The 25,843-nt window shown below is 51.1% G+C and overlaps 2 protein-coding genes and 2 non-coding genes across 4 annotated transcripts in view; 3 read left to right on the plus strand and 1 right to left on the minus strand.

The window, feature by feature from the left end:
* LOC149363683 (uncharacterized) overlaps positions 1-1,544 on the plus strand; it is a 29,978-nt gene extending 28,434 nt beyond the window's left edge. Inside the window, exon 16 of the mRNA XM_089569962.1 lies at positions 499-1,544. Coding sequence (XP_089426088.1) covers positions 499-1,337 — 839 coding nt within the window. The 3' untranslated portion in view covers positions 1,338-1,544. The remainder of the gene's footprint in view (positions 1-498) is intronic.
* Positions 1,545-11,863: 10,319 nt separating this feature from the next.
* Positions 11,864-11,935, plus strand: TRNAE-CUC (transfer RNA glutamic acid (anticodon CUC)). Its single transcript has one exon. It is a non-coding gene; the product is annotated as a tRNA-Glu (tRNA).
* Positions 11,936-11,941: 6 nt separating this feature from the next.
* On the plus strand, positions 11,942-12,013 carry TRNAQ-UUG (transfer RNA glutamine (anticodon UUG)). Its single transcript has one exon. It is a non-coding gene; the product is annotated as a tRNA-Gln (tRNA).
* An 881-nt stretch (positions 12,014-12,894) lies between these two features.
* LOC149363686 (high-affinity choline transporter 1-like) lies at positions 12,895-25,737 on the minus strand. Its single transcript, XM_089568585.1, has 9 exons — positions 25,512-25,737; positions 23,513-23,620; positions 22,624-22,779; positions 21,519-21,667; positions 19,372-19,521; positions 18,317-18,446; positions 15,180-15,397; positions 14,165-14,363; positions 12,895-13,790 (listed from the first exon to the last, which is right to left on the minus strand). Exons 1-9 carry the CDS (start codon positions 25,735-25,737, stop codon positions 12,895-12,897), a joined length of 2,232 nt encoding a protein of 743 aa, XP_089424711.1.
* Between the last annotated feature and the right edge of the window lie 106 nt (positions 25,738-25,843).

Genomic DNA, 25,843 nt, shown 5'->3' on the forward strand with positions numbered 1-25,843 from the left:
GAGATTGGTTTGAAGGCGCACAATCCGTACTGACCTCGCATTCAAAATTTTCATGACCTTTTTCTACTGCGCAGTATTGGTTCATCAATAATATATCTTCCCCTGTATATAGGCATGCCAGGACATTTGTGTAGCATCGATTGCACCTCCAACATAGGAACTTCATTGCACCGCGTTTACAATGTCTTTGTGTTGTCAACAAGACAAAGGGTAGTGCATGGTATGATACAGTATGGTATGTGCGGTTTAACGTTCCTAGCTGTATGTGGAGTATCACAGGCTCCACAGTGGAGCGCGCCAGATGAAATTAGACTATGGTCTTCTGTGCTGACATCGCACAGCACACGCATATGAGGGATTTGTTAACGCATTCATGACAAAGAAGGCTAAAAAACTTTGAAAAGACCACTGGCTTTTTTCTCAATGGTCTCAGCGTGGCCGCTTATTGCTAGAGGACTGTTCGCCCCCTTTTCCTTTAATATGTGCCGACACTTCCAGCCTTCATCGTCGGCTGCGGCTTCCGTTGGCTGTTGGGCGAGCCGTCTCTCGGAGTGCCGATGAGCATCACGCTTCCACTTTACGACGAAGAGCGAGGCCAGGGGTTTCCGCTGCGGCTTACCTGCATGGTGTTCGGCGTGGCAACCATCGTGCTCACCTCGTACGGTGCTTCGACAGTCTTCGAGAACGGCTGGCTGCCGGCGCACTATGACGTCTTCCACTGTTGCCACCATAAACACCATGGCAAGATTCACCACGCAGTTGGAGCCTCCCACGTTCCGGACCCTGCACACGTCCCCGCTGCGGCTCCCGTCCAGAGTGAAGCCCCCAAAGCCATCTCCGCGCCGAGGTCGAGCCGAAGTCCGAGGAAAGACTCGAAAGCCTCTGCGGACGACGAGGCTCCTGACTTGGGCGCCAAGGACGTTGGGTCTACAGACAGCAAGGCCAGCACAGCTTCCACGAAGTCCACTACTGTGGACGCGGAAAAGGCCAGAAAAGTCAGCACTGGGCAAACGGACGCGGGAAAACACAGGAGAACGAGCTCCCTGGCCTTGAAGCAAGAGCCCAAAGGCGACACGAACGTCGATATGACGTGGCATCCCACGAGAAATGTCAAGTCGGAGCTCCCGCACGAAGCCAAGAATGAGGTCAAAGGAGACGGAAGTCAGGCGAGCGGCAGTGGATCATCCAAGAGCAGGCGTCGCCTGTCCAGGAAGCGGAGCAAAACCGACACAGCGGCAACAGGTGGCGCCTTGGACAGCAGCGCAGCCATTCCGGCGCTGGAAGACAAGACACGCAAGGAACCGCCGGTGACAGGTTCCCCGGCCGACCACGAGTGAGCCGCGAAGCGCGTCTGTTTTAAAACTTTCTCGTATTTTTAGTCCCCCCCCCCCTCCCATTTCTTCTGTTCAGAGCCAAAAGACTGATTCGATGGCGACTACGAAGTGCGGCTCAGTGTGTGTTCGGCTGCAGCGCTGTGGTTACTGCGACACGGCTGTGCATGGCCTCACGCTGAAACGATCGGCGCATTGTGCATACGTGGCAACTAATTTTCCCGTTCAGATAATAATTCCGTGGACTCAATTTGTCGGCTGTGCTGGTACTGACGTTACCTGAAATGAAACGCAGTGCCTATTTTCCTTCATATGCGATTCCGGATTCCTACATTAGACTGATCGACTGTATGCTGCTACCATGGCTTTCTTAAAATTCGACTACTTACGTTGCCTACCTTACCTAGTGAGTACATAGGTGATTTGGATTATTACGGTATGCCTTACGATGACAGCACACCCATGAACGTTGAATGCTTGGGCGCCTCAGTAAAGTGCACCCGCCCTGCGGTAATCGTTTTTACTCGTTTTCGACGAAGACTGGTTTCCGCAGCAACGGTGCGCCCTCGCCACTTTGAAGAGTAAGTCGCATCCTTTGAGGTTTTGTTGCACTGCCCCAAACGCAGGTGCAAGCTGTATGAAGAATGATCCCAGATGCACAGATTTTGGCTACAGCACGAGTACTACTACTACGACGTCGCAGCTGATCGTGTACTGTAACTGTGTATGCTTCGGGGATCTTTCGGATACTCGTATTGTTCATCAACGAAACCCGGCGACGTTGACCAAGCCAAGTGGTACCAAAGCCTCACGACGTCACCATGGTCTCGCAGGCTGTCAGCAGTAGACCATAATATAGTAATGGTTGTTCAGAGCAGACACATTAGACGAGACAGTAGTGAGTGATAAGGATAGTCAGTGGTAGTCAAGTGGTAGTTAAATGAGGGTCATGACAGTGGCGATAAAGGCCTTTAGTCTGAAGTCCTTTATGTATAAGGCCTTCAAGGTAAAATACTTCAGGTTAAAGTACTTCAGGTTGAAGGCCTATCGGTAAAATGCCATTGTAGTAAGGCCTATAGGTCAAAGGCTTATGGTTAAGACCTTAAGTGCACAGGCCTTGAGGTCAAAGGATACTTTAGCTTTCACTAGACGTAAGGAACTTCAGTGTTGTTGTTTCCTCAGTAAACAACAGCAACACTGAAGTCCACCGTAACCTTTTTTTTTTGTGCAACTCCGGCTTGCGAAATGCCACAGGCCTTGAGGTCAAAGGATACTTTAGCTTTCACTAGACGTAAGGAACTTCAGTGTTGTTGTTTCCTCAGTAAACAACAGCAACACTGAAGTCCACCGTAACCTTTTTTTTTTTTGTGCAACTCCGGCTTGCGAAATGCTCGTTTCCAATCGCGGTTCAAATCGCACTGACCTCTGTCGTAAAGAATGTAGCACGTCACACCAAAACTTCGTCCGCTACAAATCACATGATTCGAACCAACTTCCGGCCACCATTTCCATGAGACATTGACCAACAGTGCTCACTGAACCCTTGTGCATGCACTGCTACGCACGCGTACGGTAGAAATAAGCTGCTTGGTATCGAAAACAACGACTTGCAGTTATTGAGGGCTGCGTGCCGCAGACTGCAGAACATGCAGCTGATCAAGCTCGCAAATCGGCAACGACAACGCGAGCGTGTGCCTTCGGTGCACTGTGTAAGCTTCAAGAAATCCTCAAAAGCATGCGATCAGCAATCGCAATCTAACGTGTTTCAGTCGACACCACATAGGACGGAAAAACTCCCCGTGCGTTGTTTATAAAACGTACGACAAGCCGTACTCTCGGATTATTGCGTGTTTGCTTACTACGCAGTAAGTATATATGACTGGTATGACCGCCGACGATCGACCCTGGTGGACCCTGGTGGACTCTGCTGTGGTCGTTGCGATTTCTACGCTCGTAACCTGCTTCCTGTAAGCTGTAAGCAGAAAGGAATCGGGATACGTTCGTTCAACTGTAGTCTGTCGGCCGCCGGCTTTTGCTGCGGGCAAGGAACGCATAATCTCGGCAAAATTTGCGCATATCAGCTGTTGAACGCCCACCTAGAACAAGCGGGTGCGCTGCATAAATTTAGCTGCGTATCGTTTCTGTAATAATACAGCTTTATAGCAGAGAACTGGCACTGAAATGAAAGGCGCTACAATAAAGCCCTGCGTGTCGGCGCCTCACGTTCCGCGTGTGTTTGCATGACGATCAGCGCTAGAGCTCATTTTTATCTATTTTTTTTTAATGAGCCAAACGCGAGGAGGTACATGCCTGCGGTACTTCTCAGATATTTTGAGCATATGTAGCAGAAGGCCCGACCATGAAGCTGTACAACACTTGGCCGTGACGACAGAATCAGCACTTGGTCGGCGCGACAGTTCTGTGTGGCCACATATATATATGCCCGCAGAGATGTCTCGAGCAATGTGCTCGTGAGGGCTTCTAATAAAGGACATGTTTCAGTCAAGCGTTTTTCAAAGCATATCCACTTTTGCACTGCGCCAAACGCAATGAAGACCATACGCTCCCGTACCGCGCTCAACCAACACTTCGTAAAACACGTTCAGCACATGCATATATGCGCGCGTCTGAACGCGTACTCGGAACTGGAATCCGGCTGCTCTCGTGAAAGGCCTCGAACACCATCGCAATATCCGCCGGGCGCACGAAATTAACAGCCGAAATATTTTGTGAATCAGAAGTATGCGATCGTAATATGAAGCGAGCAATTGTGCTTTCGAGGTGGTGAGACGATCGAAATGTGATCGCGCATACGCACGCAAAACGTATCAATAAACAGCGAGAACTACCGCAAAAGGTATCATTGCAGGCGACACAGTCGATATGCACCGTGGCCTAGTCGAAACAAGCGCCTGCATCGCGCAAAACATCGCATGAAGAACCGCGGTCCTTCTAGTCCTTGTAAAAATGGCCGCGCGAGCTTCCCGCGACCATGCACCTCTCTGTCGTCTGCTAGCTGCCCGAGAGCTGCCAGCACAAAATCGTCCTGGCGAGTCTGACCGCCGGCCGGCAGCCCGAAACCGCCCAGCCAGAGAAAAACGAACGCGTTCCGGGCAGCCACCGGAAGTGGGCGGAGCAACCCGAGAAAATCGAGCGCGCTCGGGCAGCCCGCAAGCAACCCGCGGGCTGCCAGAGGCGGATAATCGAAGAAGCCCACTAGTAAAATTTACAGGTTCTTTCGTCTTCCTCTTTGCACCAGAGGTGCCCCGCCAGAGACGGTCTGTTTAACTCGAAAGACTGAATCTTATTTCTTCGCACCAGAGGTGCCCCGTCAGAGACGGTCTTGTGATCAGTTGAGATGCAGGGATAAAAAGGCAATAACTGAAGATTTATATACAGATGTTTACAGAATATACAAGTTAGATACAACGGCAAAAAGAGACAAAACAACAAAAAAAGTGAATCTGGCTTATACTAGGGGAGGCCCCTACTCGGCGTTGCCGAAGATGCGTAGCATCTCACCTTAGCGCAGAACCCAGCTTCCGGCTCCGGGGCCCAGTTTTAAAGCCCTAAAGGCCCGGCCCACATTCCGTAGCACCCAATCATTCTACATTCTTCATATCATTGGCTAATCGAGAGCATGGTCAGCCCTCCAACTACCGTAGGGTAACACCCTTTCCAGAAAAACAAACGCACGGTCGTTCCAGCATGTGCGGAGTAGAACGTTCTCTCCACCACAAAATAAAAATAAAAACAAACACAAATACACATTCGTGCCAGAACGTGCGCGAATCGGTTCCGCGGGGCGGGTGGACACCCGTACTTTCCGGCGCGTTCGCGAGCGGCCGCGTTCCAAGAAAGGAGACGCTCTGCTTTGAGTGCCCCCAGCCGCGTTCCAATGACCCCCGCGAATACTACCGATCCCTTACACGCCCTTCCCAAGATTCTACAAAGGGCTCAAATGCCACTTTTAGAATGACAACAATGGAGGGATCGGTGTCGGTAACGAAACTACCCTGTGGGTGACATACCGCAGCTACACAAGCACTGGCATCAAACAAACCAAAAGCAAAAAATGTACACGGGCACCAAGAAAACATACACAAAATGCACAGTCAAATACACATGGTGGCATGCCTGCTGTGCGCCGTAAAACGGAGTCCAAGTTGATAGGCTGTACGCAGTTCACCAGCATGCACACCCGCGTCCTGCTCGACACACACACACACCGACACTCGCAACTGGTGCGTTCAGTAGCACTGATACGGGCCACGTGAGCCTCCTTGGTCGCACCGAGCGTCCCTGTGTGCGTTCGAGCCACCACGCGTCTCAACACGATGAACGCCTAATGGCCACTATACTCATTAGGTTGGTGCCACAGCGGGGCAAGAACTAACAGCTGGTGCCCTCCAGGATCAAACACGTCATGATCCTTGGTTGGTCCAAATATCTGACCATGCGACACCCATAAGGGAACGCTCTCTCCGGAGCACCAGTACGAACAGCGTACTGCGTAAGGAACATTAGCCTTGTCCAGTCCAACTATAACAGTGCGGCCGGCTTTGCTACATCTAATTTGACATACCGCAGCCCGGAACGTACTGTTCCTCGCGCCCTAATTGACCCAACGCAAACACGCACGGAAACTCAAAAACACCTCCAAAGAGCAATACACAGCTTTCAGGGCAACACAAATCAATTGGCGCACAAGCTCCGGGACCAGTACTTGTGCACCACCCAGGACTCCCGCGGGCCGGCGTACTCTTATGCAGGTTCTGAGAACGTTGAGCTGGATCAACCGTTCCAGCTCCACGACCTGAAGGCGGCCCTGGCAAAAATGAAACGCGGCACCGCTCCGGGTCGGGACAAAATTACAGTCAAATTGTTAGCCAACCTCCCCGACCCAGCATACATGTCTTTATTGAATTACATTAACTCAATCTGGCTTGGGTAAGTGCCACTACCCATCGAGTGGAAGACCGCCCTGGTCACCTTCATTCCTAAAGCTGGCAAGGCCATCAACACGGACAACCTCCGCCCCATCTCTCTGACTTCCTGTGTGGGCAAACTCATGGAGACGATGGTACGTGACAGGTTGTCCGAGTTCATGGAATCCAAACACCTTTTCGCAGACACCATGTTCGGATTTCGCCCACACAGATCTGCACAAGATGTCCTTCTACAACTCAATCGGGCTGTCCTCGACCCCGTGGAATGCCCTCACAATGACAAGGTCGTACTCGCCTTGGAATTGAAGGGTGCATTCGACAACGTTACCCACGAGATCATTCTCACCCACCTCTCTCAAACTAACTGCGGCAGAAATGCCTTTCAATACATTCGGCAATTTTTAACCGACAGACAATCTTACATTCGGATCCAGGATAAAGAACATGGCCCTTTTCATTTAGGAACCAGGGGTACACCCCAGGGCGCGGTGCTCTCTCCTCTCTTATTCAATCTGGCTATGATGCGCCTACCGGCCCAGCTGGATGCTGTCGCCGGTGTGCAGCATGCGCTGTATGCTGATGACATCACCCTGTGGGCCACGCACGGTTCCCTTGCAGACATTGAGGCTAACCTGCAGGAGGCGGCGACCATAGTGGACCGTTATGCTCGCCGCTGCGGCCTCCAATGCTCCACCCAAAAGTCTGCATTTGTGCACATACGCCCCTCACCAAAGTGCACAGCCAAAATTTCATTGTCTCTTGAGACAGGTCCAATCCCTGAAAATATCGAAGTCCGGGCACTGGGGCTCTTTATACATCAAGACAGACGGTCAGAAACAACATTGGCCAAACTCCGTCAGGTGGGGGACCAGGTGGGCCGCTTGGTCCGCCGGGTTTCTAACAAGCGCGGGGGGTTACGATGTAAGGACGCCTTGCGGCTGGCGCATGCATTTGTAACCAGTCGAATTCTATATTCGACTCCAAACCTCCACCTGCGGAAGCAAGACGAGGATTCACTCGAAGTCATCCTTCGCAAAATTATTAAGCGGGCTCTAGGCCTCCCCGTGACCACCTCCAACAAGCGCCTCCTGGGCCTAGGCATGGTGAACACATTTCGGGAGCTCCGGGAAGCCCACTTGACTAACCAATACACACGTCTCTCGAAGACATCGTCGGGTCGCCGCCTCCTTGCCCGGCTACACATCCAACATACCACTCTCATGGAAGAGCGCGTACGTATTCCATCCCAGTGGAGATGCGCCCTCCACGTGCGCCCTCTTCCCGCGAACATGAACCGTGAGGACCATAATGGCCGGCACCTGGCGCGGGCGGAAGCCCTGGCCCGCCACTATGGATCGAAACCCGGCGTATTCTACGTGGATGCCTCAGGCCCCCACCATGGGGGATGGTACACAGCCGCAGTCGTCCACCAATCCAAAACAGTGAACGGCCTTACTTTCCGAGCCCGTGACATAACACACGCGGAGGAGGTCGCCATTGCGTTGGCTGCATCTGATTCCAATTCAAAAACAATTATTTCCGACTCGCGAGGGGCATGTCGGAACGTCGAGCAGGGCTGGGTACCGTATCTAGCCTACCGCATTCTTCAAAACAGCGTCTACACCGGTGACCCCGCGCACCGGCGTATCGTTTGGGCTCCCGCTCACATGGGCCTTGAGGGAAATGAGGCAGCTGACGCCGCCGCCCGCGCGCTCTCTCCCCGGACATTCCCCTCCGACCCTGACGATCAGGAACTCGAATTTATTCCAGCTTACACCTTCAAAGACATCGTTTTACTCTATCAATCTGGCCATGGTCTTTATCCCCGCCCGTGTAAAGGTCTGTCAAAGGCAGAGGAGCGGCTTCTGCTCCGCCTGTATATTAATACTTTGATGTGCCCGGCAGCTGTGAAACACTTCGACCCTTCTTTCTCGGGCAGCTGTCCGCACTGTGCGGAGAAGTCTTCGGACATCTACCACATGGTGTGGGCCTGCCCCTCCAACCCTGCTATCCCCCCTCACCCCAACCCAACCCGGGAGGACTGGGAGGCGACCCTGCTCGGCTGCTCTGACCTGCAGGCCCAACGGGCCTTGGTCGCGCGAGCCTGGGCGGCGGCCGATGCCACTGGGGTCCCGAACTAGGGACCTCCACCTAGTATTTGTAAGGGCTGGCCCCCTCTGGGTCAGCTCATGCATAACCTCCTGTATTATACCTGTACATAAATGTTTTCCACCACCTCGCACCGACTTTCAGTTTGAAAGCCACGCCCCTGCCTCCTGTTACTTCGCCTCGCTTGGAGCCATTTGCCCCGCTCCTGCACGGGCATGGAATGAAATTTCCGCTCCCTGCATTATAGGCGCTTGCCGATTTCGTGGCATCATATAACTCCGAGGCTACCTGCGCTCTTTCGCAGCCACTTAATCCTAATTTGCCTTGTGGCAAGTCGCCAGGAATTTCCCTGTCCTCAAATGAAAGGACTTTGCCATCAATAGTACTACGTGGCACTTCATGCCACATGCCTGGCACAGTGTGCCGTTGCGGCAACGTTTGACCTCCTCCTATCTCTAGCTCGCCAGTCTGACGTCTGTCGTCGCTGGTCGTCTCACGCTGAACCGACTGCTCTCTTTCGCAGCTTGTTTGAGACCGAGTTTTTGGAATTCTGAGACTCACTTCCAACAATCCTGAACTCGCGTCCGCGTCCCTGGTGTCATTTGGGGCAGAGCTAACCTGTGCAGCATGATCGTCGGAGTGCGCGTTCACCGCCTCTAATACCGCGACGCTGCGTTCCGTCACAATACTTTGTTCAACTGCGATTCCAGCTTCGCAGAAATCTGGCTCACTTCTTACTTCTGCCTGGCTGTTTTCTTGACCTTTACTTGACAGGCTTTGCCTTCCATCACTGGCGTCCTCTCCGCTCGGGACTCGGAGCAGTTCTCCCTGGCTAGTTGACTAGCTCTCCTAGACTCTTTGAGCTTAGCCAACTCGAGCTCTAGCTGCTGGCGCCTTGCTTCTAACGCCTGCAAATCCGGAGGTTTTTCCTCGCATAGCGGCGCCTTTCCTCCATTCACTTTTGCAAGCTCAGACTGATAGTAAGCTAAGCGCGCCTTCGCCAATTCCACTCGATACCTCACATCGAGTGAGGGCCGGCATGGATAACCGTCCATACCGCCGTATGTACCCCTCAACTGTCCTACCGGCTCGAACACACGCACAGGGACGTGCGCAATGCGACCAAGGAAACTCACAGTTTCGATGCGTCGATCCGCATTGCCAGCTCCTTGGCGTCGCAGTCCACCGCCACTTTCACCGGACGCTGCGATGAGCTGTCGCACGCCGCTGGTCCTGTGCCCTTTGTCGTCACTTGCTGCGACCCGCCGGTGACCGTCGAGTTCTCGACGCGTTTTTATCCTTGACCGGACGCAGTCTCGCGTCCCTGGACTACTGCCGTGGTCCTTGCGTCCTTGCCGCCGTCTCTCCGCAGGTCCTTTCTCGAACGCTGCTGTTTCCTGATCGTCGCCTTTCTCCCTGCGTTCAATCTTCTTCCTACGCCGTCTTCCGATGGCCGCAGGATCCTGTCGACTGCGCCAGTAAAGTTCAGGTTCTTTCGTATTCCTCTTTGCACCAGAGGTGCCCCGCCAGAGACGGTCTGTTTAACTCGAAAGACTGAATCTTATTTCTTCGCACCAGAGGTGCCCCGTCAGAGACGGTCTTGTGATCAGTTGAGATGCAGGGATAAAAAGGCAATAACTGAAGATTTATATACAGATGTTTACAGAATATACAAGTTAGATACAACGGCAAAAAGAGACAAAACAACAAAAAAAGTGGATCTGGCTAATACTAGGGGAGGCCCCTACTCGGCGTTGCCGAAGATGCGTAGCATCTCACCTTAGCGCAGAACCCAGCTTCCGGCTCCGGGGCCCAGTTTTAAAGCCCTAAAGGCCCGGCCCACATTCCGTAGCACCCAATCATTCTACATTCTTCATATCATTGGCTAATCGAGAGCATGGTCAGCCCTCCAACTACCGTAGGGTAACACCCTTTCCAGAAAAACAAATGCACGGTCGTTCCAGCATGTGCGGAGTAGAACGTTCTCTCCACCACAAAATAAAAATAAAAACAAACACAAATGCACATTCGTGCCAGAACGTGCGCGAATCAGTTCCTGCGGGGGCGGTTGGACACCCGTACTTTCCGGCGCGTTCGCGAGCGGCCGCGTTCCAAGATAGGAGACGCTCTGCTTTGAGTGCCCCCAGTCGCGTTCCAATGACCCCCGCGAACACTACCGATCCCTTACACCACTAAAGGCGCAACTGAAGGCGCGCTCAACAGCGAGAAGAGCGGGCGTCAATAGCGCCGACCGCGCTTCGCATCGCCGACGACAGGCGGGGCCACCGGCGCAACCATGGCAATGCGAACAGCAGACGACTCTCTACAGCTTCCTTACGGCTTATCTTCACGCCTCTGGAAACAGCAGCTTCCACTGCTGTCGAGTCTGGGCAAAAGCTAACATTACCGTACCTGACCATTCGTATAAGTGTTGCTCCTTCAAAAGAAAAACTAACCTCTGCTGAAGAAGAAACAATTCTGGATAGGTGCTGATGTAGTGGAAGCAAAATGTAGCAAAACTGTTTCATCGAAAGCAAATGCAGTACAGGGAAATTTTGTGAACGATCTGCAAATTTTTCAGGTATGCTTGCGTTGTGTTCATTTTACTAAGAGCTACAGAGCCTATAATATAGGCTTTTTTTTTTCATTAGAAGTCGCTTTCTGAGAGCACCGGTTCTTAATAGATGGCCACCGGAGCAAAAAAAGAAAGCTCTGCTGAAGTCACGAGATTAACATCTCCTCTAAATGCTGCAAAAGCAGCTCTCTTTTTTACGTGGTTGTTGGTTTTAAAGGCAGGCAAATATAACAAAAAGATCTTTTTATGCACTCCGTGTTTTTCTTGTTCTACTAGTACCAGCAATAAGTATTAACGCATATCATCGAAAGGTAAATATACTGCCCTTTCTAAAAAGCTAGAATTGCAAGATCGCGCGCAAACTATGTCGAAAACGGCCAGGGGTTGCCACCATCGCGGGACCACAGCATAGAGAATACCATAGCCCCCAGCCGTATGCATTGTTGCCCTAGTTTTCGTGAAGTTAAGAAATGTCGGAACGTTTTTTCTTTCCACACACGGTATGTTTCCACTCATACACATCTAATTTGCGATTTGGAATTAGCTTTGTTTTCGTCATAACTATGGAGCGCCGACAATCCTGTAATCACACCTCCTTTCCTAGTGTTTTCTTGTGCACCATTTTCTTTATACTGGATTACTTAGGTTTCTTTCCAATACAATTTGTTTCTTTTTTCGTATTACGCCAGAATCACCCAATGCAGTGCAATGCAAAGCCGCCGCAGGGAAACAGCCACCCCAAGACTGCACATTTATATCACGGCGATCACTTCGGGCGTGCAACAGCCTGCAGGGCATTACGAGCGAGCGAGTGACGTGAAGCCGTGCGTATGTGCCGCCTCGCTTCCAACGGCCGAACGCACAGACCGAGCGGTTCTCCCGTCTCATCGGCGATTGCCTCCGGCGTGGTCTAGTGGCTAGGATACCTGGCTCTCACCCAGGAGGCCCGGGTTCGATTCCCGGCGTCGGAATAACTCGGTCTCATGGTATAATGGTCAGCACTCTGGACTTTGAATCCAGCGATCCGAGTTCGAATCTCGGTGAGACCTTGCCTTTTTGTAGCATGTGCGAAAGTATTTTGTTTTCGGCGGTGCTCTGAAGATCTTTGCAGATTTCCAAAACGAACAGATTGCATATTGTTTTCTAGCATTTGTATTTTTGTTACGATTACGTAAACGCTGAGAGATATAAACACATAAAATTCAGCCACCGTTATTAGCCGCTCTTTCGCGCTAAAAGAACACGTTAATCAAAGACAGGCAGCGCAAAGTTTCCATATAATCATGCATGTTGGACCGCCATCAGCTGAGAACAAATTCTGACAGCGCAACCGGTTCCAAGGCCTCGAGAGCGCTCTTAACGCAGTGATAGGAGTTTGCTACGAGAGGCGCAACGGTTGGCCCAAAATTCAAAGCAGTCCAGTTCTTAGCACAGTAAAACGTGTCCATCTTCATCTCTCACCTCCTGGGATGGCAAACGAATCGCGCTTATCGTGATCGGTGAACTGTCCTACTTTTCTTATGTAAATTAAAAATAAAAAAACATGTGGCCTAATCTGGTCCACGGGAAAGAAGGAAAGTAGAAAGAGAAGAGGAAATCGACAACGAAGAAACTTTGACACAACAGAGCCGAGTGTTCTGTGGAAGCTTCATGAAGCAGCTCGATTGTAGTAGATGAAACGCCATTAAGGCTGAGGACATCATCAATATCAACTAAATGCGCCACTAGATTGAAAACCTGTCCGTACACAGCCTTGCTACGGCGATGAAGCGGAAGCACACACAAGTCGCACGTCAAAAAATTTGTAAAATTGTCTTGCCGTGCTAATCCATACAAAACACAACGGCAGAAAACAAATCACATATCGCATCAAAAAGTCATAACATCGCGGCTGGCTCGTTCGCGGCTGGCTCATGAGCCGTCAAGGATTTCATCGCCGCTTTTTAAGCATCTTTTCTTCCGACTGCTGGGCAGCTGCGCCGCTGTGCGACGTGCCGCCTACTCCAGCTGCAGAGGCCTTGCTGTGTCTCCTGGAATGGTGTCCCCTTTTCTTGGGCGTCTGGCTCGCACTCGCCTGACCATCTTCTCGCTTGACCTCCGTCTTCTCGACGGACGGGAGTTCCGATTTGACACTTGTCATTGGATGCCAGGCCAGGTCGGCCTTCGAGTCAAACTTTGACTCGAGTTGCAAACTTGCGGAACTGTGTCTCCTGCGCCCTCTCTCGGCAAAAGCGGCGCCCTTTACGGCCCTGCTCAAATCCCCGACGCTGGCGCTCCTCCGCTTGTTCATGCCCGCGAAAGAGGAGTCTCTACGATGCCTGCTCAAGTCCACTGCACTGCCTCTCCCGTCTGTCATCTTGTCCACGATGCTGGACTTCCTGGACAGGTCACTGGTCTTGCTGGTTGCGGACAAGGCGTCCCTGTTGTCAGCGTTCGGTGCCTCCTCCTCCATGCTTGCCTCCGAACCCATCCTCGAACTGTGGCTTGCCACGCGAGTCTGCGGCGCAGCGCCGGTGATGGGAGCTTCCGCTTGGATGGCAGAACCCATGACGTTCATACCACTGGCGGCGTGGGACTCCCTACTGTACTGCCTGTGATGGAAGCAGCGGAACACGTCCTGGCGTGGTGGCAACCAGCCTTTTTCGAAGGCCTTCTCTGCCGCGTACGAGCCAAGCAGGATGATGACCACGCCGAAAGCCATGCTGATAAACCGCACGGGGAACCCCTGGCCGAGCTCTTCGTCATAGAACGGAAGCCTTACCATTACCGGCAGGCCCAGCAACGGCTCGCCAAGTAGCCATCGAAGGCAAGAGCCGGCGATGAAGCCTGGAAGCGGGGAACGCAGTTTACCAACAGACGCTGTCTAGAATCATGTCGCATGTAGTTATTGTCTAGAGTCATGTCGCATAGAGTTGCCTTAACCGCTGTGCCTGTGCTGGCCTACAACAAACGCCACTAGTCTATACCCCGGTGAAATTCAACTCTCCACACGCGTTAGCCTCCGCTCGCCACTCACTTGAATAGGCATCACAACTGCAAAATTATATGCCACAAATTCTTCTCACGCAATGTTGGCTCTCCGGTCTTTGCACCCTTAACTGAAGCGTAAGGACATAAAGACATGGTGATTGTTAATTCAACATATTACTGGAAAACAATAGGTGGCGCGCCTCTGGTATCTTCCTGCTCTCTTTACCTACCCATGAATGAGCCGTAGGCATTGGTTTGATTGAAGTACAGCACACACAGCAGTTGGGGGAATAGCAGTACATAGACCGCGTCGGAGCAAAGCGACCACGTCTCAAAGACAGACTCCACGGACATCGCCAAGTATGTAGCCCAGGCCCCGATCAGGAACACCGTCATGCGTAAGGTGAAGGCCACTTCGGCGTCAGAGGCCTGTAACAGACACAAAAACTGGCACTTCACAAAGCACGAGAGTTAAACTACGGTCGACAACCATGGCTAGAAACAGCAGCATCGTGTCTGAAGCTTCTACTGATCGTTTCCTTTGAAGCCAGTTGTTTGTGAGCATTGTTCTAGCGTCAATGCTACACTAAAAACGAAGGGTAGGTCGCCAGACTCGGTGGCGATGTCTTGATCTTTCATCTGTTTCTGTACTAATGCAGCAGCCAATGAAGTCATTTGTAAGACCACCGACAGCTTTCTCATAATTACTTTATGTATTATACAACCCTGTTCAGCCGCAATATGAATATGTATAAACGAACGTGTACTAATCTACTTCTCCGGATGTGATGTCTATGTAAACAAACACTAATTTATTCACATGCGCTACGCAGAGGGGTGGCTGAACAGAACGGCGAAGAGTGGCGATTGAAGTGTCTAGAGTGAGGACGTCGACTTATCGGACTTGCGCACTTTGTTGTTTTACACTTCATGCCCAAAAGTTGACTGCCGCCGAGGCTACGTACACGGCCCTCAAAGTGTGTTCTGTGTACGCACTGCGACCTGATTGCGCACCTTGGCGAGTGCACTTATGTTACTCTGGTTTAGCCGTGCTAGAGTGCACGTTTAGCAAGTGACACTCTTAGTAAGTGCACTTTATTTTGCGCGCAGGACAGGGTTATAAGTTAGCGTTACTCAGTTTTCGAGACAAGCGTCCGCTTTTCCAAAGACCATCTGCATCTCTGCTCTTCACCTCAACATGTGCCCGCCTGCCCGTAACGAGTTGATTTGTTGCCACACACGTACCATGGGCCGAACGATTGACTTGTAAATGTTCTTGGTCACCAGCAGGGAAGCGCTGAGCATAGAAGAGTCCACGGAGGACATGATTGCCGCTGTGATGCCGAGGAGGCCCAGGATGGAGACCAGACCAGGGGTCAGATAGCGGATAGAGTAAGGCAGCACTCTGACGCTGTCCTTATCGCGCAGATAATACGGTCCTCTGTAGCCAGCCACTGTGAAGTCTGTGAAGAGTGAACGTATGAAAGAAATACATGTGCGCATGTGCAAACACACATGAACTGAAGCACAATATCGTGCGCGCATACCACAAAGCGCTAACGTGCGGATGCCATAATCATGAGCACTATCGCAAACACCGAGGCGGTCATTGGTCAATCAGTGAATATGATATATGAAACAAGAAACATTCTTGACCGAAGTACACTTAGGAACTGCAGAGGTTACGTGAGGATTTCAACTAATATTTTCGGTAACAGCACCCGTAGAAGCGGACATCTCGTTTTTCGTGGAGCTAAGAACCATGCACAGCAATGGGACCATGCTGATGTGTTGTATCCCCAAGTGCCACCAACTGCAGAATGTCATTGGTGCCCCCTGTAGAGATGTTGAATTTCCTGTACACCACGTGCGGTACACCACACTCAGCATCTGAGTAGACGTACAACATAAGTCCGAACACTGCGCGCAGCTAATCGCGTCACCTTCACTATCGATTGTTTTTTTCCTCGTCTTCAACATTATGTTTTTGGCCCACCTATATGACACTGATATCTGTTTCTTCCTCATTTTTTTTTAAATTTTTGCGCCCACTCAGATAACACATGATATATTCTGTAGACGGTGCACCGGATACAGGAAAGAGGTTGCCTATGCAAAAGAAAAAGAAACAAACAAATGATTGACGATTAACCGTGGTTAGGCCAAATGTAATTTAGGCTTAGGTAGTACTTCGGTTTTCAACTCGGTTTCGCTGAACGGGACAGTTAAGCTCCGCCTTTAAGGGTACGACGCGATAGCTATAATGGGCTAATTCCCATATATGCGTAATTGGTCATTCCCTACTTTAGATTCATAGATCCCAGGGAGTCCTCATGCCACTCCTGTCGAGAGTGGCGCAGCGGGTAAGTGATGGGCCACTACACTGCGATGCTTCCACCGCTGCAGGTGCTGCCACCGGAGGTTCTTGGGCAACCCTAGGTTGCTCTTCCCGAGCAATTTCTCGCGACCAATCATTTATGGAACTGCCACCTGTCAAGGTGGTCAGGTTGTGATGACGTCATAAGGTTATGTGACCAAGGTGGTCCATCTAGGTGGCAGGTGGGCCACCTAGGCCAAGCTGCCCACAACCCGGTGGGCACACAGATGAACCTCACAACCAACGGCCCAGCGGCTGGGTGGAAGCTCTAGTGCTAACGTCCTAAAACTCGGGACAGTTACCACTGTGTAACACAAGATTCAGCGACAGTTGTTGAGATATTACCCTCTCTCCTCCTTCCACGGTTACCACTATCCGAGTTCTTCCCTTGGCAGCCACCCTCCGTTTGCGCGTTTCTCTGCTCCCTCCATACCCTCCTCTTCTGTTCCAGAAGGGCCCGGTTGTAATCATTATCCGGTTACTCATTCCTTCTCTCTTGACATGCCCTCCTCATCTCACAAAAACCACCCTTCTGGTGGCTCCCATGGCAACCACCCATCGGTTACGGCGAACTGCTGCACACTATTACTACTACTAAGGCTATGACTGCTACTACTACTACTACTACTACTGCCACTACCACTACTACTACTGCTGCTGATGCTACTGCTACTGCTACTACTGCTACTACTACTACTACTACTACTACTACTACTACTACTACTACTACTACTACTACTACTACTACTACTACTACTACTACTACTACTACTACTACTACTACTACTACTTACCACCACCACCACCACCACCACCACTTCTACTACAGCGACGCAAAACCCAAGCTGTCGATGTAAAAACTGCAGTCTACCTCGTCGTAGAAAGCCGGTGTGAGAAATGTTCTGTACTACCGGCGTAGCACATTCTAGGACGGGTCATGTTACGAAGCAAGATGCGTTCTGAATGGGTCTAATTAAGGTCCGATGACTGCTTGACCGACCCGCCACCTTCGTCCGTGCCTGTGCTTTGAGCTGGGCAATTCGTTTGGTCTCCTCGGAGGCTTCCGCATCTTGGGGTACCTCCGCCTTTAGTCGTTCCTCTTCCGCTTTAGAAACGCGCTCAGCATCCTTCGCTGCTTTAGCTATACCTGACGCGCCATAGCGTCCACCTCTTTCTAAACAGTTACCACGCATTCGACCGCTTAGACCTCTCACCTTCGTGTGTAACCGCGTAAAGCTCCGTTGCCGACATAGTCGAGCCGTCGAGCAGTTTCCTGCTACGGCGTAGAACCCGCATTGCGTGTCGTATCTAGAAGGGCGCGTTGAATTAGAGGATGACGATGATGTTCATCCATGTCCTTCTTTGCATCAGTGTGGTAGGCAACGCCACCTATGGTCTCACCCAGTATCTATAGCAGCACAGTCATCCTTAAGCCGCGCCTTCTGACATCAGAGAGCAAAAGAATGTGGTTGGGATAGGGGGAAATAAGTCTGCGGCCCGTTGAGGGTAACGTCCGTGAGGGGAAGTGGGGCTTAGGAGTGCAAATAGCAGTGTGAAAGCCCTGTGGGTACATGCGAGGCGCTTAGAATAGAGCAGGCAGGCTATACCGGTTGTCTTAAGGGGACTAGGCTGCGGGATGGAGTTAGTTGCGCCAACCTAAACGCTTGTGGGTGGCGCTGTCTATGCTAAACGCCAAATACAATACACTGCGTGTATGTGGACTGCAATGGTCGAAGGGTTAAAGTGTCAGGCAGTAGGCTTGCTTGCTTCGCTCTGTCATTGGTTCGCAGGACAACGGGTTTTTTTCTTTCGCGAATACTAGTTTCGTTGAAAATTTCGGCTCTGAAAGGCACTGTATTCGACATCCGTTTCGTCTAGATTCTCGAACGGCATTCGGCTGATCTTGCACAGAATGGGCACTAAAAACACGAAGGCCAAGCCCACATCCATGATCCCATCGAAGCGACATGCCTCACAGCCAATACAGAGTACAGGAAGCACTTACTGGTATTCTTGGCTGCGGCACCGATGAAGACCGGTGGAATGGCCATGGCAATGCATCCCAGAGCGGAAAGGTAGGAGAGCATGCGGGCATCGAAGTCAGTCTCACAGCCAAGAACTCGGTGGAAGTACACCTGCGTCCCAAAGTGCGACAAGGCTTCTTACCCTCAGGAACCGCCTTTTGTTATAACCGGTAAGGATTCCTATTATGTGATGTACATGCGTTACGGTCTGCAGAAATAAGATAACTCGCTTCTTTGGAGGAAGAGTGCTTGACGTGACATTAAATGCTTCAAGTCTTCATCTCATGAGGTCATTCCGTATCATGAGAATCGAAGGTAGGACACTCGAGGTTATTTATGGCAGCCGGTGAAGTTCCTATAGTATTCTGCGGTACGGTATAGTGTGGTGTGGTTAGTGCATGGGGTTTAAACTCCCAAAGCGGCATGTAGGCTATGAAGGATGCCGCAATGAAGATTCGGAAAGAGTAATAACAATTGATCGATTTCATCGAAAGCTTCACTATACGACGCCATTATTGCGGATGATGTCGGTAACTGGTCTCAGAAAACAGCTTATAAGGAAAGACGCGGCGTTAACTGTCTCGTTCTTCATGACCACCTCATCCACGCCTTGAAAAAAAGTAAAAAAGGAAAAGAGAAAGAGTCGCTCTAGTTGAAGAGTCCGGATCAGTTTCGAGCACTAGGGATTCTTGAAAATGTATTGACATTGCACCGCACATAGGCCCCTCTTGCATTTCACCGCTACCAAAACGCGGCCGCCGCGATCGGGATTTGATCCTGAGCGAGGCCGTTATAAGATACAGTGCGGGTCGGATTGGATACATCTCTGAGGGAACAGTGGTGATCCGTAGAGAACTACTGGCATCACTATGGCCACGTAAGCTGCGCACGCACAAGTGCAGTAAGCTTAGTGACGTGGACCTATTCAAACCAAAACTACCTATTCTGCAGCTCTTGGCACACTGGAACCACCTATCCCCCCCCCTCCTCTCCTTTTCTGTCAACAGCAATAGAGAGTATTCAATCGTTCGTTCACCTGCCACGGGATGCCTCCGAGAGCTGTCATCAGGAAGCGGTCGAGAAGCGGGCTGACTTCGGAGGACTCGATGGTGCCGATCCAGTCGTTGAGCGGAGGACTCACCGTGCCAACAGCTTTGTGTATTAGGCACGCAGGCATGCAGATCCACTGCATGCACAAGAGAATACACGGTTCTTGGCGATGCATTGCGCTGAGCGTGTGTAAACCAATGAACTCGAAGCTTATGACGGGATAGGTGAACCGACGAAGTAAAAAAAATCCAAAGGAACAAAAACTGCGCTGAATCGCTACAATCGACAACTTGTGGTTGAATACACTCATAACACTGCGCATCACCATTTCACGAAAAGAGCCAGAATTGACAGGAATGCGCCTATCGCGACATTTTCCGGCTTCATGCCGAGAATTCGCGCCACACGACACCATTCATAAAGTTAACCTCTTACTCAGATTAGCTCGTTGAAGACTCCGTTTAGTACGCAAAACTGTGTCTATGTTCTTTCTACCCCGCCTTCTACACAACTTTGTCGGGATGACTGCGTCGCCAAAGCACTGTTGCGGCCAGCTGAAAACTTCCCTCATCTGTCAGAATTAAACATGTCTCTATTCGCCGACCGAAAAACGAGGTCTACAAAATGACCCTGAGCACTTATCTGTCCCCTTGTACATGTTCAAGACGCCTGTCCCCTCGTTACACGTCCGCACCATCAAGGCACCACTTCCATTTGCCCTGCTTAGGACAAGTAGGCCGTACCCACTCGGGCTCACACTGCACTGAGCATGGTATGCACCCGTACTATAGCACTTCCTTCTCTTCTTCTTTAACCCTCTCCTTCATAACCCCTCGTCTTCCCCTTCCAACTTAGTCCACCCTAGTGAAAGCTGGTGCGCATTCTTTTTCCCCGACGGCTCTTGACAGTGAAGGCCCAGAGCAGCAGAGGGCAGCGTGAATTATTAACGTAATTATTAATTACAGGGCAGTTTTACACCTGCCACGGTAGGCAGGTTGTGATGACGTCACTGGGCTCGCACGGCGACACGCACCGCTCGTGGCAGTCGTCATTTCCGCTGGCACAGACCCTTCAATGCTAAACCATTAAAAGACACATGACCCGCGCTTGACCTTATTGCAGAACTCCCGAAATGCTTATTGCTCGCTTGCCCGAGTCTACTAACTCCATCAGTTCGAAGAGCAGTACCGTGAACAGCATCGCTAAGACTTCGATCAACGATATATCATGCGCCAGCTTTCAAACCTTCTGGAATGGGATGAGGTCTGGATCGCAGACCTGTAGAAGAAGGGGAACGCGCAGGTATACTTGAAAGCGAGCTTGATACGGGAGGCGGCATCGTGCGGTGCAATCGGACCCGTCTTGGCCCTTTTTTGGAGCCTGATAAAGAACAAGGAGAACGAGGTTTCTCTCGACTGAGACATAGACGCAGTGCTTCCAGAGATTGAAGGTTTTCTAGAAGACTCCCACACAACCTGCACAGACGCTTCCCACCAGCAGACCAAGAGACTGTCTCCTCTCTCAGGGGATATGGCGTAGTCAGTAGCGACATCCAGTGGCTAAGCGGACACACATATTGGCTGCATGCTTGCGTGACGTGTGCTTAGAGGCTCGCTCTGGTATGTCATGGGACTCTGTCTTGCGTTGGCTGTCGACTGTCTTACTGCCCGAATAAGCCCCTCCTGCTCCCTAACACGGCATTATCGCTCTCTCTGTGATGTCACAAGGGGAGAGAGTGTTTCGGTCAATTATCGTGGTGCGATGCGCATGTTTCCACTCCCTCTCCATTTACACATGGCAGTGATTGTGTCGGGAAGTCGACGACGACGACGCGCAGCCAGAAACGGCGGTCTTAACTGGTGCCGCTGTGAAAAATAAACTGGCTGCCCGTCTCGGCGAAAGCGTTAACCATGGTGTACTTAAATGCCCTCCGAAGAAACTCATCTTGGTCTCACCTTCTGTCTAGACACTTTCAAATTCTAATAATGATAAAATCAGTAACTAAATCACTATTGAAGTGATAATAGCAGTGAAACTGTTAAAAGCACAGCAAGTACGCGAATATCCGCGATCTCTGCAAAGCACTAATGTGTAAGCAAGTAGAGCTACCGCTCTAAAAAGCAGAAAACTTGCCAGACAGACGGCCGTCACAAATATCTGGAGGACGTCCGTATATGTGACTGCGGTGAAGCCGCCCAGCGAGGTGTAGACGAACACGAGCATCGCAGAGGCCACCATGAAGAAGCTCATGTCCACTTCCAAGATGGCAGCGGCAGTGTCACCTGCGAGCGGGGCTCGATATTGAGCACCTGTCATTTTGTCGGCTGAGACAGTATGCAAGGCGTTAATGAGTAATTTAACCTATTGATAATTAAAGCAAATGTGCCGAATGCAGTCTTTCAATGTGCTATGGTTGCAAGCCCATAAAGTGCTAACACAGCTCAACAGACTTCCTTCTAGGTCAAATGCTGGGGGGAATCCCCCATGGTGGAGCATGCATTTGCAATACGTTAGTGTAATTAGTGAGCCGCCGCGGTGGCTCAGCGGTTATGGTGCTCGGCTGCTGACCCGAAAAATGCGGGTTCGATCCCGGGCGCGGCGGTCGAATTTCGATGAGGCGAAATTTTAGAGGCCCGTGTACTGTGCGATGTCAGTGCATGTTAAATGTGGTCGAAATTTCTGGAGCCCTTCACTACGGCGTCCCTCATAGTATCAGTCGCTTTAGGACGTTAAGCACCATAAACTATGAACCAAACCGTGTATACTGAGTCACTCGTATCCACCCAAGAGCAGCCACAAGACTATAAAGAAAAGCTATGCAGCTTGCACAGCTAAACATATAGAGCTAAACACTTGACCAACACTGTTCTCACTTACTTATTAATCAATTTTCTCGCCTTACCGGTAATACGCTAGCCGTCCACAGTAGCTGAGTTGGTAGAGCGACTGCTGTGGTGAAGCGGTGGTCCCGGGTTCGATCTTCGCACCAGGAAGAATTTTTCGTTAACTACGAAGTTTCTATGGAAGCTGTATAGCTTTTCTTTGTAGCCGTATGGCTGCGCTTGGGTCGATGTCAGTGAGTAATTACTCCCTTATTACAGACTTCCTTCTAAACCATCGAGCAGCGCCACTCGTAAATAGGTGCATTGCAGTTCTGCGCGCCCTACGTGAAACTTCAGTAAAAAATGGCTTCACAGTGGTCTAACACCTTTGGCGCACTGTGGAAAACCAGTCGCACCTAGAGCCGCCAGGATGGCAGCCGTCCAGAAGACTTCGCCAGCGACGGCTGGGATGCAGAGCAACAGCGCCATCCAGCGGCCGTAGCGGTTTTGGAACGGGTCCAGCATGGTCACCGGTTTCAGGGCGCGCATCTTGTGAGCGAAGAAAGTGCCGCCTGCAGAAATAGAGGCACACGCATGCAGTCATGTAATGCGTCCTCCTCCAGTCGCCGCAACCATGAGCACACTCGATGGCTGGCACCCACGCCGTCTGCGTTACAAGGTTGGTTGGTTGGTTTATGGGGCTTAACGTTCCAAAGCGACTAAGGCTATGAGAGACGCCGTAGTGGAGGGCTCCGGAAATTTCGACCCCTGTCCTTGGCGTTACAAGGACAACGCCAAGTTCCAATTGTGAAGTCAAGACAGAGATCCTTCTTTTGACGAAATTCTAGAGGCCCGTGTACTGTGCGATGTCAGTGCACGTTAAAGAACCCCGGGTGGTCGAAATTTTCAGAGCCCTTCACTACGGCGTCCCTCATAACCTGAGCCGCTATGGAACGTTAAACCCCCCACGAACGAGAACAAACCTTCTTTTGATGTTCCTTCTTGGGACGGACTAAATGAGCAAATGGGACCATCTGTTCTTCGCAGGACAGGATTTCTATATGATAACATTTTTGTGCAAGGACAGAATTCCTTGCGCTGATGCAGCCTTGAAAATTTACACGCAAGGCTGCTAGAGTCTTGCAGGACATTATTATGTTCGAGTGGAAGGCTGGACAAGTTGGTCCAATACTCAAATTTAACAACAGGCGGAAATGTTTTAATTTTTAAGCACTCATATTTGCATTATTACACGTCACAGTGGATGCACGTTACACGTAGCGCTCCTATGACCTATGACTTTACCTATGACCAGACTGACGGCGTAGCCCACCGGTGTATGGCAGTGTAGGATTCCGTTCCTGTATACAGCCTCCGCAGTTCCGTTGAGGTAGCCTCCACCAACCCAGGTAGCTGGACCACAAATACAGCGATGAAGAAAGGACAGTGGTTAAAGTGAAAGACAAACCAGTAAAATTAACAAAAATCTGCATCTGAAATGGCTATGACAGGAAGCCATCTCGAAATACGGAATTGCATTTCTGGAGTCCGCTCCTTCTCCGATACCTGCAATCGCTTCCAACTCTGCTTGAAAACGACGCGATGACAGCGATAAATAAGACCCGTGGAAACATTTGCGTCTCCCCCCCCCCCCCCCTCGGACATGATATGTTGTGCAATGACTCCCATAATGTTTACATCAATGATCGAAATGATACTCATGTCTTAGACATTAACATAGCATTTGAAAGTCTTGACACGTTCCTGCTTTCCGCGCATGTTTCTTACTCGTAATGTACCTGGGAAGATGGCTCGGTAATCAGCACATTTAAGTTCATGGAGTCTGTGGAAACTTCCAAAAAAACCTGAAGAAAACGTGATGCCGCTGTTACCGCTCATGCAACCAATGGTCGTCTTCCGGTGGCCTATACTACTGAACGCCGTTCCTCAGGCGTCCAAAACTCAAGAGATGTAAGGTGCACCGAAGTGCTCCTAGCGGTGTAAACATGGCGTAACACGCCACCAAGAAGCTGCGAGTGAATGAAAAAAAAAGAAACTCTGGAAGTTCGGCAACCCATCCCCCTTTTATTTTTTTGTCTTCTCTATGGGAATTACAGGATTCCGTACGAACGATGTTCGCTCGTGCGACGTGGGTGATTCTTAAACACGCGAGAGGGGACGAGAAATTAAATGCACGAACAAAAATGAAGGGGGTTCAGACTACACTACAAAGCATAACAAGACGTAAAATACGATCTTTCGCCACCGCCACCGAGCCCAGTTGGTCCTCCGTTTGCTGGGCCAAGCTCGCCAGTTTGAGTATCAATGGTTAAGCTATGGAGTAAATGAACGGCAACGGGACAGATTCGGCCCTTACCGTCAATTCCACTGTCGCATCCTAGCAGTAAGGACAAGGCGAGTTTGGGTTCACTCGAGGCTTTACATCTGAGCCACCGCAACATACGCGTTCGGCGTATCGGCGTCGGCCGAGTCTGATGCGCACTCCCGCTGCGCGCGCATGTGACGCCATCAGTCTTTTTTTTTATTATTTGAGGTGTTTGCCATTAGGCATAATGTAAAAGGGAAAGAAAGTTATAAGGAGTGTAAACAAGCCTCGCTTAAAAAGTGACAAAAGTTCACGATAAAGCAATTATCATGAGTCCACTTGCGATAGTCGCCTGCAACGTCCCATCGCAGGCCTACCTTCTTTAGGAAGCGTCGTCTCACGGAAGCTGTAGCCGGGTAAGTACACAGCAAGTGTTTTTCGTCACACTGGTCTGACGCAGCACCACAATAAGGACACTTGTCAGTCACTTGGAAACGTTTGTCACGCCACCGATGACGCACAGGAGTCAGAGCCGCTCCCGCCCGAATCCGGCGCACAGACACCTCCTCCTCCCGAGTGAGACTCCGGGGGAGAGGGTACGAACACGGAGGAATTAGAGCGCGTGTTCGCTGACGCAAAGCCTGTTTCTCGGAAACATGGGACAAGAACGGATCTGGGGGAAGAGGGGAAGGTGGCGGGATGTCTGATGTCTCAAGGTGTGTCATTTCATCCACATGAATATTATGGGGATCCTGGGCATGGCCGCGAATCCAGTGCATTCGCACAGGACAGGGGTATTTTGTGCAAAGTTGGTGAATGGATTGAGTAACTTGGAATGTGCGCCATCAGTCGGTCCTGCGTATTCCCCTAGACCTGCGCCTCCCAGAGCATCGCCCTGCTTTTCTACCGAAGCCGCGGCCAGCGCCGTTGAATCCAAGCCGCGTCCAAACAGCTGCCGCGCCGTGCATCTACACTCACCAGTCATAGATCCCACGCCCAGGGCCAGGGGCCAGCTCCGGTTGCCCATGACGAGCTTCATGAGGAAGTACGGGTCGTCGTGCTTGCGGCGGCTGTCCGTGCTGCTACGCGAAGTCTGCATGTAATCGCGCTCCGACTGGACCTTTCTGCGTGACCAGAAGCCCAGGAGCACCACGGCGGCATAGTAGCAGATGACCAGCACCACGGCCGGGATGTTCGCCGCCATCGCGTCGTCGCTACGGCGTTACCGTGAAGGAAGGCTTCGCTTGCAGGGCCGTCGCGTGATGCTCGCACGCGTGCCAACTTCTTCATCTCACTCGGGGCATCCGTCC

Source organism: Amblyomma mixtum, chromosome 2 (genome assembly GCF_055824585.1).
Source record: "Amblyomma mixtum isolate Tamu chromosome 2, ASM5582458v1, whole genome shotgun sequence".
NCBI lineage: Eukaryota > Metazoa > Arthropoda > Arachnida > Ixodida > Ixodidae > Amblyomma > Amblyomma mixtum.

Coding starts and splice junctions, on each gene's coding strand:
- LOC149363686 (XM_089568585.1), bottom strand. CDS start 25,737: ATGGCGGCGAACATCCCGGCCGTGGTGCTGGTCATCTGCTACTATGCC. Junction 21,668..22,623: donor TGCCATCCTGGCGGCTCTAG/GTGCGACTGGTT, acceptor CCCCGCTCGCAG/GTGACACTGCCGCTGCCATC. Junction 19,522..21,518: donor TTGTGACGGCCGTCTGTCTG/GCAAGTTTTCTG, acceptor TTGTGCATGCAG/TGGATCTGCATGCCTGCGTG.